This window comes from Lagopus muta, chromosome 11 (genome assembly GCF_023343835.1).
Source record: "Lagopus muta isolate bLagMut1 chromosome 11, bLagMut1 primary, whole genome shotgun sequence".
In the NCBI taxonomy this organism is placed as follows: Eukaryota; Metazoa; Chordata; class Aves; order Galliformes; family Phasianidae; genus Lagopus; species Lagopus muta.
Genome location: NC_064443.1, coordinates 7,835,040 through 7,853,562, shown reverse-complemented (window position 1 = coordinate 7,853,562; position 18,523 = coordinate 7,835,040). Strand labels below are relative to the sequence as shown.

The 18,523-nt window shown below is 45.8% G+C and overlaps 1 protein-coding gene across 2 annotated transcripts; it reads left to right on the top strand.

Annotated features, from left to right (window-relative positions):
* The first annotated feature begins 235 nt into the window (after positions 1-235).
* On the top strand, positions 236-12,430 carry WNT5A (Wnt family member 5A). Of its 2 annotated transcripts, none has more exons than XM_048957778.1 (5): positions 236-1,215; positions 3,835-3,968; positions 5,115-5,380; positions 10,057-10,349; positions 11,848-12,430. In XM_048957778.1, the coding sequence occupies exons 1-5, from the start codon at positions 1,210-1,212 to the stop codon at positions 12,304-12,306; spliced, it is 1,158 nt and encodes a 385-aa protein (XP_048813735.1). In that variant the 5' UTR covers positions 236-1,209; the 3' UTR covers positions 12,307-12,430. The 2 variants fall into 2 exon arrangements, with proteins under 2 accessions (XP_048813735.1, XP_048813736.1); XM_048957779.1 differs by lacking the exon at positions 236-1,215 and adding an exon at positions 3,205-3,529.
* Positions 12,431-18,523: the final 6,093 nt, after the last annotated feature.

Below are 18,523 nucleotides of genomic sequence, written 5' to 3'. Positions count from 1 at the left end.
CAGCAGGGTCCCGCTCGCTGCCGTACAGCTTTAAAATGCAGCCCAGTCTGTAATAGGTCGGCTCTGAGCGCATGCGCTCCGCACGAAGTTTTTCAGCTGCCGTTGGCTTTCCAACTTTTTTTTTCTTTTTTTTTTTTCTTTCTTTTTCCAACTTTTTTTTTTCTTTCTTTCTTTTCTTTCTTTCTTTCCTTCTTTTTTTTTTTTTTTTTAAACACTTTTAAGCAGCGGGGCGAAGAGCAGCAAGGAGAGAGCCGGGGGGAGCCGGGCAACGCAGCGCGGGGCCGCCTGCAGCCCCACTCGCTCCGCGCGTCCCTCGCTGCCCGGCACCGCGATGGATTGGGGGAACCGCCGCCGCCGCTCCTGAAGCCCCGGACTTTTCCCCTCCCCCTGCCCTTACTCGCCGTGTAGGAGCAGTCGCCCCTAAGACAGACACACGCGTGCACAAGGGCCCCCTCCCCCGGTTCTGCAGAAACTTTCGGCTGCTGTTGTTGTTGTTGGGATTTTTTATTATTATTATTTTTTTTTTCTGGCATTTTTCTTCTCTGTGTAAAATGGAGGGAGGCAGCCCGAGGAACGCTCTGCAGCCGCGGACGCCCCGCGCCGCGCCGCCCGGCCTCTGAACGAGCGGAGCGGTACGGAGGGGCGGGCGGGGAGCACCGCTCTGCTCCTCTCGGCTCCCCCCGCCCGGTGGGCGCGGAGCCGCCGAAGCCGGGAGCGCGGGGACCCCGCGGCGGCCCCACCTGGGCTCGGGCTGCCGGCACGGATCATCGCCCGCGGCGCTTTCGCTGCCGCTTGTGAAGATTTTTATTTGCTTCCGCACAATCACGCCCACGGGCGCTGTGTGCGTGTGTGTTGGGTTGGCTTTTTTTTTTTTTTTTTTAGGAGGGGGGGCTTTTTTTCTTTTTTTTTTTTCTTTTTTTTTCTTTTTTTTTTTTTCTTTTTGCCTCTTTCTTCTTCTTCTGGTGGTGGAAAGCCCTAATTACTGCGATTGCTGATGGACCTTGGAAAGAAGGCTGCGCCGGTGCCCCGCTCCGCAGTCGGACCCGCTCGTCGCCCGCCGCCCCCCGCCAGCCCCGCGGGCCCCCGCGCTCCCCCGGCAGCCGGAGGAGAGCGCCCGGCTCCCGCCCGCCAGGATCGGATCTCGCCTCGCCCTTTCCCCCTCAGCTCCGCTTGGATTACAGCGCTGCCGCCGCTCGCTGATCCCGCGCCATGGAGGTGAGTCGGGCGCATTGCGGGGCGGCTCCGCGGATTCCCTCAGCGGGGCTCACCCCCCTCCCTCTCCCTCACAATCCCCCCTCCCCGCCTGGAAAAACCTCCTTTCTTTTCTTTCTTTCTCTATTTTTTCTTTTTTTTTCCTTTTTTTTTTTCTTTCTTTTTTCTTTTTTCTTTTTTTTTTTTTTTTCCACGCGGTGCTGCCGGTGGCTGCGCACCCGGTGCCCCATCCCGGCGGCTTTAAAGACATCGGCCCGAACTTCCCCAACTTCCTCGCGGAGGATCGCTGTGGAGGAACCCGGCGCCGGCGCTCCGGTGCCTGTGCCTTTAAGGAACGCTGGCTGGGGGCCAGCCGAGGACCCGGAGTCAGCCCCCCCTCTCCACCCCCCCCCTCCCCACCTCCGCCCCCCTTTAACTTTATTCTAAGTTTCTGGAGATTATCACTCTGCATCTGCAGAGGGTCCCGCCTGGGGCAGAGCGGAGGATCGCGGCTCCTTGGGGTCCCCTCGGCGCTGCGAGGACTCCATGTTGGAGAGCTTTTTCCTTGTTTGTTTGTTTGTCGTTGGCAATTGTATGCTAACTCGGTGGGTCACCCAGAGTTCAGGCGGATCGAGCCCCGACGTTCCCCCCAGCCGCCGGAGCCGGAGGTGCGCGTCCTCCCCGGGGGCACCCCGGCCCCGCGCACGGCGCTCCGAGGCGGCCGCCCCCCGCGGACAGCCCCCGGCCGCCCCCTCTACCCGGAGCCGGGATCACGGTGCCGCCCGCCCGCAGGTAGCAGCGTTGCCGGCGCTCCAGATGCCCTCGCGGCTCTCCAGACGCCCCGTGTAAAACACGATCACAGGCGTAAAGCCGCCGCCTTCATCTCGGCGACGAGCGCGGGATCCGCATGGGGTGCATTAAATACCACAACCTGATCTCCGTGGCCCTACAAAGTTGAAAACGGTGCCTCGCGCTCCCGATGGCCAATCCCGCCGTGCTGCCGGCGAACCTTTTTTTTTTTTTTCCATTTTTTTTTCTTTTTTTTCTTTTTTTTTTTTTCCCCTTTTCCCTTTTTTGTTGTTGATGGCAGCCTGTCAGCTGCTGCGTGCAGCGGAGCCGAACCCCTGGGCGCAGGTGTCTCCTCCCGCTCCGGGAGGGCGAGAAGAGCGCTGGGGGCAGCGAGAGGTGCCGTCGGAGGGCAGCGGCCGCCCGGCGCCCCCCGGGGGCTGCAGCGGCCGAGGCCGCCCCCTGTCGGGAGCGGAACATCAGCGCTGCGGGCCGGGAGCTGTGGGGGGCACCGGACCTCCGGAACGGGGTAGGGAGGTACGAGGCTTTAGGCTCGCAGCCCGGCAGCATCGAGCTGGGGTCCCGCTGGGGTCCCGCTGGGGTCCCGCTGGGGTCCCGCTGGGGTCCCGCTGGGGTCCGGTGTCTTCGAAGTTCTCAGGCTCGGGCAGCTTCGCGGCGTTTCTTTAGCGTTGTTATCTGAGGAATTCGTGGATGCAAAGAAATAAACCCCAAACCCACCCCTTGGTGTTCGCGGGCCGTAGAGAGCTCCCAGCACATAGCGCTCAGCCCCATTCCCTGCTCGTTATGTGGCTTTCGGACCTCTCCCGAGCCTCATCCCGTCCGGAACGCAGCGAGGAGCGGGCCGTTCTGTCGGGGCTGAGCCCCGCAGGATGGACGCGGCCGGGCCAGGTTCGCCTGGTTAAGGGCTCCAGGGTGATGGGGACGGTCCCGCCGCGTTCCGGCGCTCTCGTGTCAGCGATCAGTCCTCTTCTCCCGACCCTTTGCAAACAGAAATAAATTAGGGTTAAGAACACCTTGGTTTCGGTATTGAGGGCTTTTTAAGAATGAATAGGGAGCCCCCAAGTGTCGAAATGTCCTTTTTTTTTTTTTTTTTTTTTTTTTTCCTCCTTCCAAGGGGAGGGGAAATTTAAAAAAAAAAAAAAAAAAAAAAAAAAAAAAAGCCAGAACCGTGAATGGCACTGGTTAGCGAGTTAAAGAGTCCCGCGTAAGGACGCAGACGGATCTGCGGAACCTGTCGCGGGAGCCTTGGTCTCCCGGGCCGGCAGATTGCTCGCTGCTCGGGGCTGCGGGAACCGAGCGGACCCGGCGTCGCCGTCGGGGTTGTTACCGCGCTGCCAGCGCCGAGCTCGGGGAGCGGAGGCTGCGGTGGGATGGCTTAGGGGTGCGGGCAGCGCCTTCCCCGGCCGGTGGGGGAGGGCCGGGTTCGGCACTCCCGTCCCGCTCGGGCTTTCTTTGCAAACCTGAAGCTGCTTTTCGCCGGCCGGGAGCGCTCCGTGTCCGCGGCGCTGGCTCCAGTGCGAGGAGCAATGGGGTAAAGCGCGGCCCGTGGGGTGCTGATAGCCCCGGGGTGGCGGGGAGGGCTGGGCTGGGGTCCGCCGTGCCCGTCCCGTCCCGCCCCGGCGGGGTGCGGAGCGGTGCGGCCGCCCCGGGAAGGCGGTGTCCGGGGGTGGGGGCGCGGGGTGGCCCCGTCCGGCAGCAGCGCCGCGGCGGGGAGAAGGGCAGCGGAGGCAGCGCCGAGTTAAAAGGGGCCCGGGTACTTCCGTTGTTTAAACTTGAATGCTCGAAAATGGTCTGAGAAGCAATAAACAATCTGATCCTTTTTTCTCCCCCCTCTAGAAATCCACTGCAGTATTAATCCAAGGAGGTGCTCTGGGGACAGTTGGCAGCACAATGGCTTCTCAGTACCTCGTAGTGGCTCTGGCCATCTTCTCCTCTTGTACCCAGGTTGTAATAGAAGCCAGCTCTTGGTGGTAAGCATCTCGTGTCGGCGTGCTTATAAAAGGGGGAGCGAAGTTTTGCTCGATGGAACGTCTGTGTGCTTGGTGTGTACTTTGTTTCTGGGGGAGTAGTGCATGAGGGGACTGCCTGGAGCCGCGTTGGGATGTGCTGTGCTGGGGAACGGATGTGTTTCTGAAGCAAGAGCAATCGTGTAGCAGCCTGTGCTGCAAAATTCAGTTTTTTTAGAATGCTGTAGATTCTCTATGGATTTCATCATCCTTAAATTTGTAGAATTGCTTCTCTTCTACAAGACTTGCTTCAGCTCCCTCAGATGAGAGATTTTGTATATGTGAGAGAAAGTACAGAATTACTACAAGAACTTCTATGAAATTAAAATTTAGGTTTGAATTCTTCTGCAGCTTGAATATTTATAAATATATTTTGTTAAAGAAGAACATTTTATGTTTCTGCTTTGGCAACTTAACTATTTCTCGACCACGTACGATGTGGGGAGTCGTTGGAATAGGCGTTTTCTGCTCCTTTGGTCGATTCTTTTGGGATGAATCAACACTTTCTAACTAAAATGTATTGTGTTAGTGCTCCTGAAGGGCACTTAAAGAATTTAGAGGACAAAGTTGATTTTGTTTACAATGCTGATACTTCCCTCTGTGCTCACGTGTGCGTTGAGAAGGAGCTGGAAGCAGTATGCAACAAGTTCCGAACTTCTGCCTTCTGAAAGGTTTCCCTGCTTTTGTTAGAGCAGACAGAAATCCAGACTTACATCTAAAGTGTATGTTCATATGAAATGAGATCTGGGTGTTTTCTTTTGCTTTTTTGCATTTTTTTGCTTTTTTGCATTTTTCCGCCTTGCCGTTGTTTGGGTCTTCTGCTATTTTCCCTGCATCCATTTAAGTTAGAGAAAGATTGCCTGGATACGAGTCTTATTTCAGTCCATAATCTGTGGTGAGAGCCACATGGGTGGGAGCTCATAAGCTCTGTTTTATACTGTCTCTAAAATAAAAGTTTCGTATTTATGTAATTTTTTTCCCTCACCTGCTAGCAAAAAACAAGGAGTCACAGACTCAGTGTTTATATGTAAAATAGAGTTTGGTTTGGGATTTGTAGACTGTTGTTGTGTTTTCTTTTCTCTTTATTAACCCAAATCTTTCTTTACACAGGTCTTTAGGGATGAACCCTATGAACCCCATGAACCCTGTGCAGATGTCAGAGGTGTATATAATAGGAGCCCAGCCACTATGTAGCCAACTAGCAGGGCTTTCCCAAGGACAGAAGAAACTCTGCCAGTTGTATCAGGACCATATGCAGTTCATTGGAGAGGGTGCAAAGACCGGCATTAAGGAATGCCAGTATCAGTTCAGACATAGAAGATGGAATTGCAGCACTGTGGACAACAACTCTGTTTTTGGCAGAGTCATGCAGATAGGTAGGAAGCAACATCTTTATGATTCAACTCTTGTCTAAGGATATGTATGGCACATAATGTTCTGCATTTGAAGCTCTTGCCAGGTTCTTACTGCATACTGTATACAACCAAATGTTTTTTAAAGTTGGCAAAGGAGTTGAATTATTTTTAGCCAGAGGTGATTTCCCACCACTGTCCAGCCATGTCTTTTGGAAAGCAAAGTAGGAATACACATCTGCATATGGGAATACATTAGAAAGGAAAATGGAGCCCTGAAACCTCCTTTTAGAAAACCTGAGACCAAAAAAAAAAAAAAAAAGGCAAACAAAGAGAATTAAAACCAGCAGCGTCTTGTGAAATGGAAGATGTCCATGCTTAGCTCCATAGTTAGTGGCTGCATAGTGAATTGCTCTTGGTCTGGAGGTTAACTGAAAATTGCTGCTGTCTATTAGTGTTTATGGGCAATTCCTTCTTGCTTATTTCCAGCTATGGTAACTTCTTTTTCTTTGTGAGAAAGTTAGATTTGTGTTAAAAATAACATAGCAGGGTAATCTGCATGAAGTCAGTTCTGTCAGGGCCAAACGTGTGATTGCCCTTGCAGGTTGTGTTTGCTGTAAGCACGAAGCTGGTAGGAGGGACGGATTCCTGTGACAATCTTACCATGATTTGGTGGGCACCCAACCCTTTCCCCATGAGATTGTCTTTGAAATGTGCTTCTCCAGTGCTCACGTGCTGCCTGCTTGTCCCATTGTTTAAGGACCACTGTGTATTTTAACAGTCATGGCAAAAATTTAGCTGGTGCTACCAAACCGGGTCCATGGTAGAACCTTCATCTGACATTCCCATGTCAGATGTCAGATACTGTGCAGCAACTGAGAAAGCTCAGTTTTTCTGAATGACAGATTGGAGCTTCTGTGTGCTCAGTGATGAGCGTGCTGACAAACCCAGTGTTGCTTTTTACCTGGGTAAGGTTTTGAATTCGGATCAAAGCTGGCTTCACTTGTGAATGGGGTAACTCCAGTAAAGATTGAAGGAATACCACTAATTCATGTTTGTTCTCTATTTTTTTTTTTTTTTTTAGGAAGTGTTTTTTATCTGGATATCCATTTTTATCATGATATCCATGTCAGATAAATAGAAGCAATGTATTATGTAAAAGTATCTAATTGGGGCAGCTGGTTTCAGACATACAACCTTCCTGAGGCTTTCTCCAAGCACAGTATTAACACCCCCCATGGAGCATTTCCTTTTGGCCCAACCTGAGCAGAGATCTACAAGCATATGAAATGTGAAAGGGAACTTTTTCTGTTTTAATAAGCTAACAATTGCCAGTTAAGTAATCTGTTTGAAAATTGGGCCTTAGTCCCTCAGCCCTTATTTGTTATTCAAGCAAGTGAAAATGAGCTCAAGGGGACTGCTGGTGTGAAGAAATGTGCGGGATTGGGCCCTTGATTGTGGTGTCTGTCTATGAAATAGGAGTTTCTGCCCTCCCTGAGTATGATGGATCTATTTAGAGGTGGTTTCTTTCAAGTTAAATAACTTTGCCGCACCCTTCTCCTGGATATGACTGTATTAGCTGATGTCTACACAGCAATTTATCATGTAATTAAGCCACTTATTCTAATTGCAGATGGAAGCAAGGTTAATAGCCATATTCAGGAGTTAAAGATCCTAAAGAGTGTATTCATGGAGAACAAGAAAGGTGTTGTCGGTGCCAGTGCTATTATTTCATGCTGACCTTCAGTAATGACCAGCTGCTGGTCTCTGAGTGGAAGGAAAAATGGGCACTTTTCAAGCCTGATCCAATTTAACTCCGCCTGCCTTACGCTGGCTTGTCGAGGGCTGTCAGCTCTTCCTTGCTCTCACCAATGTGAGAAGGTTGTGGTGCACGTAGTCTGGGAGGGTTTTGTCATCGGGGCTCAGGCTGTTGCTGTTGTGCACGGAATGCCTGAGCAGAGCACTGACTGACAGCGCGGTAATTACCGCTGCTCATAAATGGACAGTCTTTCTTCCAGGATTTATCTGGCAAAGTTAGCTAAAGCTGTACAAATAAACCCAGCGCTGGGTTTGGAAACTCGCTCTGTGGCTTACTGAACTGCAGCTTCAGGGCTTTTGTTCTTCACTGCTCTCCATCGCTGATGGCCCCAGGTCAGGCGCGGTCCTTGCTGCCATCTCCTGGGCCCGGGGCTGGCAGCGCTGGGGCTGCAGAACAGTAAAGTGCTAACGTGAGGGAAAAGAGCTGTGTCCTCCCCCCAGCTCGGTGTGCCGGGGTCTGAGCTATTCATGCTGAATGCTTTTCAAATACAGGACAAAGAACATTTTGTATCTTATGGTCAGGTATAAAAAAAAAAACAAAAAAAAAAAAAAACAACTGTTCTGTTCTTGCAGACTTATTCATATCAAGTGTAAGACTCAGCTCCTTGCTCTGTGGGTGGCTTCCTACAGAGTGTGTATGTTGAACAGTTCCATTTCTATGTGTTACATATATGGGAGAGAAGGGACTCGGACGTGTTTGGAATGTGTGTTTCCTTGCCATGGCTACAATAGAGAGAAATGCTTGGCTGTGGGAAAAGACAGGTTTGACAGTGAAGGAAAGCACAGTTGTGCCTAAATACTTTTTTTTTAAAAAAAAAAAAAAAAAGGAAAAAATTCAGAGCAACTCATCCACATAGAATCATCACCCTTCCTGTGTTTGTGGGGTTGATGACTTTAAGCAGTGCTGGATTGCAGCCTGGGGAAATCTGCTTCAGCACTTGATGCTGCTTTATAGTTTGCTTAAGGGAGAAAGGTGGGGGCAACTCTCATTTCTGCACCCCAGCCTCTCCTTCTGTGTCCCACTAAGAGCAAATTCTTTAAAACATGCTTCAAGGTAATATTGAATATTAGTTAAAAAAAGCCAGCTTTGTGGGTTTAAATCCTGCAATAAACAGCATAGTTAATCACGTGAAAGCACGAGCTAACTAAACATGAAAAAGAATAAAATGGAAAGCAAGAGGCAAGTCCTGTGGTCCAAAGCAGACCACGATTCTTTCCTCTAAATCTAGTGGAAATTTTGCTTAAGGAATTAATCCAAAAATGTGCATTACAGAACAAATGGGAACATTAAAATCTGTATGAGGTTCCCCCTGCTATAGTTTGCAGTAAATGCAAGGCGTAAGTCAGCACATAAAGCCAAATCTTTTTTAACTGAAAAGGCCACTCCTGTAACCCTTTACACCCATAATTCATGTAAGTACTTCCCCAGGCAGGTGTCTGGGAAAATACAGCATTGTAAGTAGGGGGCAAAGTTCTTCTCATCTTCCTTAAAGCTCATCTTTCCCAACATAAGACTTCTGATTTTTCCCATTTAAAAACAGCATCTATTACTAGAATTAATCCAGTGGATGACAGCTGTTACATTAACAAAGCTGCTCTGAGTGTGGTGTCATCTTGATGTTAAATATGGACCAGATTGTGAATTATTTATGTTCCAGAAGTGCTCAAAAGCTCCTATTAAGTTTGATCTGGCATGGTAGGCCTTGTACTAACAGTTTTTGCCTCAAAATGTTGCTGCCTAAGTACATATGATACGTCCAAAATGCAGCCTCTTAAAGACTTAATTTTACAGAGTCCCGTGCTGTTCCCTGAGAAACCTGTAAAAGTAAGATTAGAAACAAGCTTGATCTATTGATCAGACCAAAGATTGGGAATAGAACTTAGAAAAACGGAAAACAATTATATTTAGTCTATTCTTAGTCATTCTGTGAATCCTTCTTGGAAAAGGTCCAGTGCAATGCTGTTTCCTAAGATGAAAAGCAAACTGCAAGTGGGTTTTCTGGTGCAAGTTTTGTGATTTTTGTTGTTGTTGTTTTTGGTTTTTGTTTGTTTTTGTGTGCTGTTTTTGGAAGCCCTTCTAGTTGTAGTCAGAACTTGTTGGATCCTTGGAAAAAGAGAGAGGGGAATTTAGGCTCTAAATTAAGGTGGGTTTGGACACTGTTGTGAGGGTGATACTTGGCCATGCCTAGCATTGTGGATATTGTATGGTTTTCTTCCCAACATTTGGATCTTGAGGTTTTCAATTTCCACTTCAGTATCTCAGATACAGGAGAAAACTTTCATAGCTTTTTCTTCCCTGTAATTTGTAAAAGTGATTGTCCTTGCGTTCACTTACCTTCATCCATGGGAGCTGGAGCAGCACAGGTTGGTGCTGGATGTCAGTATTGCCCTGCAGAAGTGCACAGCTGATGCACAAGGCAAGGAGCAGCATGCAACTCTGCCACACGTTTACTTTTGTTAGCAGGAAGCTTTGCAAAATGCTGTAACTTTAAATAAATTGGAACTAGTGGGTGAAGTGCATAAATCATCTTTGAGAAGCAGTAATTTAGGAAACTGACTTTTTCAACTTTGCATTTGCCTTGTCTCTTTTTCCAGAGGGCCTGGAGACTGCTGCCCTCCTGTCCCTGGAGGCAGGGCTCCTCTGCCATGTCGCTCCTCTAGGCACCAACAAGCAGCAGCCCCTACTCCTCATAAGCACCCATTGGTTTGGGGGATATGGTATTCACTCGGGTTTTTCGGTATTTTGAAGGAAGACAATTCGGGGTTACTTTATGCTCTGGTAGACAGATGAATGTTGGAGACTCCTAGATGGCTCCTTCCATTGGATAAGCTGGAACAGTGCACTTAGGCCTTCCTGTAATTCCCCTCTTCTTTCCACACAGGCAGCCGGGAGACGGCGTTCACCTACGCAGTGAGCGCGGCCGGGGTGGTCAACGCCATGAGCCGGGCATGCCGGGAGGGCGAGCTCTCCTCTTGTGGCTGCAGCCGGGCCGCGCGGCCCAAGGACCTGCCCCGGGACTGGCTGTGGGGCGGCTGTGGGGACAACATCGAGTATGGATACCGCTTTGCCAAGGAGTTTGTTGACGCCCGGGAACGGGAGAGAGTTTACCAGAGAGGCTCATACGAGAGTGCTCGGATCATGATGAACCTACACAACAATGAGGCCGGGAGGAGAGTGAGTGCCTCTGTCTTTTCAAGTCCCTCCTTCTGGGGAAGGTTTGGGTGGTCACCTGCTGGCTTGTCTCTGTTCTGATGTATGAGACAAGAAAATGGAAAAGGCAGGTATAGGTGGCTGGAGAGTGTATGCATTCACATTGTTCCTCATTGCCTTTCCCATGGAGCACTGGAGCTGCAAGGCATTGTGTTTCCTTCCACGCTGGATCGCCAGCAGTGCTCAACTCACTGCATGTTTTATTGGTTTGTGTTTCCAGTTGGTAGCGTGTGTGCTGGGGGCTTGTTATCTGTCTGGAACAATGCTGCAGGATTATTCCCACTTTTTATTTCCTGCTTTGAGAAGATGTGAAAAGCTTCTCCATATTATGAGAAAACATCATCTTCTACGGTTAAACATGTCTTTATGGTTTCTTTAATCTCAAAAAATGCCTTAAATGAGTGGGTGTAATCTTTTTCTTTTTTAATAGCCTGAATACAAAGAGCCAAAGTCATTATTTTCCTAGAGCTTTGACATGCCAGACATAGTTGGCTGGAGACTTTTCACTTGTGTTCTAAGGTGAAGTAGGATGAAAGATAATTGAAAATTAATAGTATTTAAATGTGAGAGGAGGGTTCTGAAAGCAGTGGACAGGCCAATTTACCCTTACTGAGAAGAAAAATGACACATTCACAGTTGCTAATGGAGACTCTAGCAGTTTCTCCTTCCTTAGCCTCATCTTTGTGGTGCCATTTGGCAGCACTAAAACTTTCTGTAACTGCTGGGTGGAAGTTGTCTGTGGTATCATCTAATGTGTCAGACACCAGGATTTTTGGGTTGGTGTCAACACTGACTCTTATTTCTATTTGTACAGGGCAAACGACTGATATTTCTTTGCCAAGGCTTTGTAAAGAGGATATTGCTGTGCAGCTCTGTCTTCCACCCATAGGTGTTTGGGGGTTTCTTTTTGGATGAAGTCTCTCTTGCAGAACAGTATTTGGGATAGGGGGATGATGCTGAGCCAAGAGTAGACAATTGGCTGCAGCTGAGTCAGGAACAAGCGGAATCTTAACCCTTTCCCTAATTGCAGCCTCAAGCCGAGATCAATAGAGAGAGTAACTCGGATAGAAAATAAAGGGATGTTTTACATTTCTCAATGAAACAGCGAAATCTTTCTCTGGCACGAGAGAGAATTCCTAAAATTTGAATGCAGCGTGACTGATGCTGCTGTTTGGTCGATGTGTGTGTTGCTACATCTGTCTGTGTGGTGAAGGCAGGGGGCTTGAGAGAGCTCTCCCCACTCCCCTGCCCCTTTGTCTGTGTTAACAGGATGCAAGGAGTGCATGGTATGTATGTGCTTTCTGCCCTCCCACCCTATTGCAGCAGGGAGGAGAGTGCCAGAGTGAATGCTGTGAGGTGTGAAGGGGAAGGGGACAGAGCGCAGGAAAAGAGGGGAATGAATACTGCCGCAGCCATGCTAATCGTTCACCTTCCTTTTTGCTTTTCACCCTGCCTTCTCCAGACTGTATACAACCTGGCTGACGTAGCCTGTAAGTGCCACGGTGTCTCTGGTTCCTGTAGCCTGAAGACCTGTTGGCTTCAGCTTGCTGATTTCCGCAAGGTAGGCGATGCCCTGAAAGAGAAATACGATAGTGCCGCTGCCATGAAACTCAACAGCCGGGGCAAGCTGGTGCAGATGAACAGCCGCTTCAACGCACCCACCATCCATGACCTGATCTACATCGATCCCAGCCCTGACTACTGCATGCGCAATGAGAGCACTGGGTCCCTGGGCACCCAGGGCCGCCTTTGCAATAAGACCTCAGAGGGCATGGACGGCTGTGAACTGATGTGCTGCGGACGGGGGTACGACCAGTTCAAGACGGTGCAGCGAGAACGCTGCCACTGCAAGTTCCACTGGTGCTGCTATGTGAAATGCAAGTTGTGCACAGAGATCGTGGACCAGTTTGTGTGCAAATAGGAGATGGACGAGGTGGGAGGAACTGCAGCCACCTGCCTGCGAGGGGTGTGGGCCCCTCACCCCTTCCACGGGACTTTTTCTGCTTTATTTATAGAGTCCAGTGAGTTGTTGTCTTCTTCTAAGAAAAAAAAAAAAAAAAAAAGAAAAGGAAAAAAAAAAAAAAAAAGAGCGGGGGAAGGAAAAAGGAAAAAAAGAAAAAGAAAAAAAAAAAAAAAAAGAAAAATATAAAGATTGCAAAGAGAAGTGCCTGGAACCCTCTCTACGTCCATCCCAGAACTGTGTGCGTCTTATATTTTGGCGGTAACAGGGGAGAACCTGAGAATATTTATTTTACAAAGTTTAAAAAAAAAAAAAGGAAAAAAAAAAAAAGAAAAAACTTTTGAAAACAATAGAGTAGCTTGAGAGGAAAATCCAACATATCCTAATTAAGTCCCATGGGGCATAATACATGTGCAGTAGGCAGAGCAACCATGTAACGTGCTTGGGATGTTAGAACCATCCCTATGGATGTGAGGAACACACAGACCTGTCCATGACTTCTGGTTTCAGATGCTAGAAGTTGTCAGAATGGGGTATAGAAAGCTGTTCAGTACAACTGTAAATAAGGGGTGGTGTATTCAACACAAAGTGCAGTGTCAGTTGCATATCTGAATGCGCTCACGTAAGTACGTGATGTCATTGGAGGGTAAAGAGCAAAGAATCATAAAGGCTTCAACTGCGCTATTCTTGAGTCATTGAATTTAGTTCCAGAACCTAACGAGACCAAAAAAAGCAAAAAAGACACACATACAGAAAAAATCTGCCTTGATGAATAGCAAAATATTCCCCAAAGGAGAAATTGACCTTATTAGCTAATTGTGGTGTTGGAGTATCTCATCTCGCAGAGCAGCGTTTCAAGAGCCAATGCGATGGTGGCTGCGTGGGGCACGGCAGCCCGGTGGGAGGGAAGCTGCGTGCTCACAGGCTGGGAAGCTCCGAGCTTGCCGAGCTGCAGTCTCCCAGCCTGGAAAGCCCTTTGAAAACAGAATTCCTCAAATTTGAAAATGCCTTAAAAATGGTGTAATAGCTGGCTATCTTTCGAAACACAGCTTGACAAAGAACTCCTCTAATTTTATGAGAGAAAATAAATCATTAGATATCCACTCTTGGAATGATTGATTTTTTTATTATTTTGTTGCAGATTTTGGGAACGCTTTCACTCGGGGAGACAATAGTTTCATACTTTAATAACACTAACCAGCTATTATAGTTCAAGGAAATGTTGCAGCAATACCAAATTTATCATTCTACGTGTTTAATACACATGCTTTAGATAATATATTGCAGATATACACTACAACTGTTCAGACTGTACTTGAGCAGTTACATATATATGGGAAAACTGTGGTCTGCTGGTGTCTGATATTTCAAAGCTTTTTGTACGTATATATTTTAATGATTTAAGAAATAATAAAACTTCAAATTACAGGGGCAGTTCATCCCCCTATTTCTTCAGATTTCTTCAGGTTGGTCGGTGATTCTAATGTTTTTTTCAAAAAAAAATATTTTTGAAAAGCTTTTATAATTCAAAGAAGTAAGCCTTCTGGGCTGTTGCTAGAGGCAGCACCCTGCACTTGAATTGATACCAGTCTGTTGATTACTTCTACTTCACTTACATTGTAGGGGCAATATTGATCATTACTGAAAGGAAACACCTTAAAACTCTAAAACGTGCTGCATTTGGCCCTTGGTTTTTAGTTTTGAAATGGGAATTATTTGATGAACAATCTGTGTCCCCCCTCAGTGCTGTGTGTTTACACAGGGTTTCCTCATTGGTTCAGATGCCTCTTTCCAGCTTGATCCCATGCAAAAAGTTCAAGAAATTGGTTTTGCAGATACCAAGTGAGGAAAATCTTTTACTTTAGCCTAGTTGTACTAAAGCCTTAACTTTTCACAAGCCTATAAGCTGTATCATTAAGTTCATCTTGATCATTTATCAGCTTCTTAAATGGCGCTTTATTGCTCTTAATTTATTGTACGAGGACATATTTACCCCTCATCTTCAGATGTTTGCAAAGACTATCTTTAAAGTAAGATAAATAAATAAAGCACTAATTCATTGAATATGTCACTTTTGGTTTTCATTATACAAAAACTATGATCATTTTTTTCATTTGCTGAGTCACCTCTTGTTCCTTTTTATTGACTTCTGTCCGAGCAGAACTGAATCTCGTGATCCTAGCTATTAAAACACTATTTAATGTAAAATATTTTACTTGTCATTCAGATATGTAAATCTTCTATGTCCTTTCCTCTGTTCTGTACATTTAATGTACATATTTCTGTCTCGCGTGATTTGTATATTTCACTGTTTTTTGGTTTTTTTTTTTGGTTTTTTTTTTTTTTTTTAATTTTTTAAAAAGAAAGGATTATACCATAATGGAAGATAGACTATAAAAATAAAACTTTGGTTGTATATTGGGAAGTGGTTTTAATTATCTCTCAGAAGAGGATTTAAAACAATGAACAGAGCTGATTTTTAAATTTACTACGTGGTAAAACAGGGAAGGGGTTGTTTGCCAAACATACAAAATACATCTCGAAATTTTATTTCTATATTAAGAAAGCATACAGATGTAACTACTTTTTAAACAGAAGAAAAGCCCCCATGCCTGTGAAATGGAAAACAGTTCAGAGATGGGTGAAGGGCTTAAGGGTGAACGCCGCTCCCATGGCTTGCCATAGTCCTGGGCAGCACAACTTCCTTGTGTAACGGCAGTGATGGCAGCAGGAGCATCCTGTGGTTTCTGAGGGGAATAAGATTTCAGGACTGGGTTTTGTCCGGTTTGAGCCGTGTGTGTGGTTTGTGGGGTGAGGTTGCAGGCCGCAGCCTGGTGGCGCGGGGCTGGCATGGTGACACGCGCATGTTGGTCCTCAGACTTCCTGCCATGAGCGGTGTGAGCGTGGAAAGCAGGGAGGCCTTAAAAAAGGCAAAACACAGCGAGGGACCAGGCTGTAAGGTAGAAAATGAAAAGTAATGTAAAAAACAAACCTTCTGCTTTGGGATTGCCTTTTCTTTGAATTGATATCCCCAATAAGTCATCATTTTGTTCTGCTTTTACAGATCTTGATGAATTAATGGCCTGTTCTACCTCTCTTCCGCTGCTTCTCTTTTTTTTTTTTCCTTTTTTTTTTGTCCTTTCTGTCTTCTTCCTCTTTTTTTTTTTTTCTTTTTTTTTTTTTGCCCAAGGATAACCTTCTAACGTATCAAAACTCCTTCTGGCTGCCAAGAATGTATTATACCACAAACCAGTAGACCAACATCGTGTGTTTAAAATAGCGATTCTGGGCAAATGTAACGTTCTGTGGTCCTATTACTGACATCTGGTTCAGTTTTCCTTCACTAGTATATTGACCAGTATTCTTTATTGCAAAAACACAGCCCCTATTTAGGAAAGTCAGCATTTTTTTTTTTTTTTTTTTTTTTTTGACTGGATTGTATTCAAGCTCTTCCCAATAACAGAAAAGTTACCAAAGTTTTTCTTTATTGGCAGCAGTAAATATCTGTATTCAAAATAGTGATTATGGGCTCAGATAGAATTGTTTTCAATTTGCTGCAAAGTTTATCTGTTGAATTTTGTTAAGAATACAGTTATCCCCTGGATTTAGATCTTGCATTTTTAGTAATCTTTTGTTCAGTCATGGCTTTACCAACACCAGTTCTCACCCAAATTTTGCAAGATACTGAAGCCATAGGTGTTAGCAGGAAGCGCACCAGGAACAGGGAACAAACCCAAAGAAGTGAACAGCGTTGCCTGCAAAGAACAGCTGAAGCCCTTTATTTTCTTAAAGACACATTTCATAGAATGACCTGACAAAGGTGGTACAAAACTTGTAGAACTTGGTGCTGAAGCTGGCAGAAAGTCTGCTTTCCTTTTGGGTAAGGGCTCTTGCAAAATGATTTCTAAACCCTTGGGATGTACTTTGTAAAATGGTGGTTTTACTGACCCAGGAAGGACCCTCATTTTTATATTTTTTTCTTCTTTATTATATTGTAGAGGAAACTGTGAAAACAAAGAGTAAAAGAAAGGTCTTCTGAATATATCTACTTTTGTATGTAGATTATATATGTACTTGTTGACTGTGGTAGTCTTAAGACTGCTTATCTAAGTCAGAAAAAAAAGAGAGAGAGAAGTAAAAGAAGAATATTCCCTCCTGCTGCAGGCTCAGACTTATCTGTTGATGTTGCAGTGGAAGAAACAAACCACGGAGGGAGTGCAGTGAGGGGTTTGTAAGTGGAACCTTGTTTTTTTAAAGGTATGATTAAAAAAATCAAATCTGTCTCATTCCCTGCTCTTGTATAATGTTGCGTGTGTGCATTTGTGTATACTCTGCTGATATTTTCCAATTGTGTTGGCCAAATTCTGCTTTTAGTTATGGTTAGGCATCTCTCCTGACTTTGGTGGTGTCATATGAGCCTGACATTTTTTGACCAGACGTGAAGGTCCCCTTGCTCAAAGAGAATGCATATGAAATGTATCAGCCTTTCTTTTGCTGGCTGCTTGTTTAAACGTGGGTAACTGAATTATTGAGAAACAAATTCTGGGACTGCAGCTGCATAAGCAGTAATACAGTATATCCGTAGTGATGTTTCTATGCCATATTTCCTAATTTCCCCGTCAATTTCCAGTGCAGACAGCCTAGAATGCATGTGGTACATTCCTCCTGACATATTTTATAAGTGTAAAATAATTGTCAGTCAATGTTTCTATTGTAGAGATAAAATCAGCTATTTTGGGCCCTCATTATGTTTTTCTGAAGAGCTCTTACCTGTGGCTGTATTGAACGTTGTTGGCTAGGAGCATTGGTGAACAGCATGATGTGAAGCTGCTTTTGGTAAAGTCTCTGGAACACAGGATGTGCAGCATGAACATCGGTATACTGTATGCTTTTCTAGCCAGTGTTGGTTTACGTTGTGTTGTCTTTCCCAGCAGTCTTGCTTTCTCAAATGGTAATTGAACAGCAGCAGTCAAAATACTCAGCTGACAGAGGACCTCTGAACACTCCATAGGCAGCTATTCAAACACTTTCTGAACTGGTTTGACCCATTGCTGATTTATTCCAGATCCATTGCAAGGAATTCTAAAAATGCAAACTGAAGTGTAGAGTTTATAGCGTGTGTCACAGTTCTTTTTGGTTTTGTTTTGTTTTTATAAAGCAGCCCAATCCCCAAATTTAAATTTTTTAATAATTATTTTTTGAAAATCCTTCTCTGGGTAGAGAAGGAAATGTCCCCAGCACCATGAGGTTATGACCTCTGCACAAGTCCTTGGGTAACCTTTGAGGCCCAGCACAATTTGCAGTGTGAGGTGCCTTGCAGGAACATCTCCCCTCCCCCTCCCTGGCTCACCAGTGCAGCAGCTGCAGCTCGTTGGGCACTAATGGGGCTGGCTGCTGCCTTCGGCACCTGCTCTAAGGGAAGACACACCAGCAGTTGGACATGCTGTCCTTCAAAAAGAGAAATGCATCTTCATATAGCTTTCCTTGAGTAAGGGTTGGGATTTGCTTTCCTTGGCTATTGGTTTTAGAAGAGCTGCAGCTTGGTAAGTACTGGTTTTTTTTGTATGTTTGTTTTTTAAAGGATTTGTGATGCACCTCTGTGCTTTGTAAATCAGCAACCTTTGAGTAGTAAAGAGTAATCCCTGAGCAAACTGGAACTGGCTGTTGCTTGAGGCAGGGAGACTGAGATTGTTAATGCTGTAAATTGCTCTTCAGCTAGGTTTTTATGCTTTACTTTGTTGATGATCTTCACAGCATGAAAAAGAGTTGTTACTAAGAAAGACATAAGCTAGCGAGTATGGGAAGAGAAAATAGGGAGAAGAACAAGTTATAATGGGCAAATACATTGATAGCAATCATCACTATTTGAGAGCTATTATTGCTGCTTGATGTTCATTAGAAACCAAGGATTTGTCCACTTCTGCTTTTATGTTTTTTTGGACATGAATATTCCTGGGTGATAAGCTCATGTTATATGGTATGTCTGTGGGTAAAGAGCCTGCATGTGGACCAAGTCTGAAGACTTAACAAACAGAACTTAAAACCATAGCCAAAGAAACATCTCCAAAAACACTACAAAGTAAATGAATAATGTAAGACATGTCGAGCTAGTACTTAAAGAGTTACTCCTATAGCCGGCCAGTGGTTACCTCTGTCAAAGATAATATGTCCATTTCTA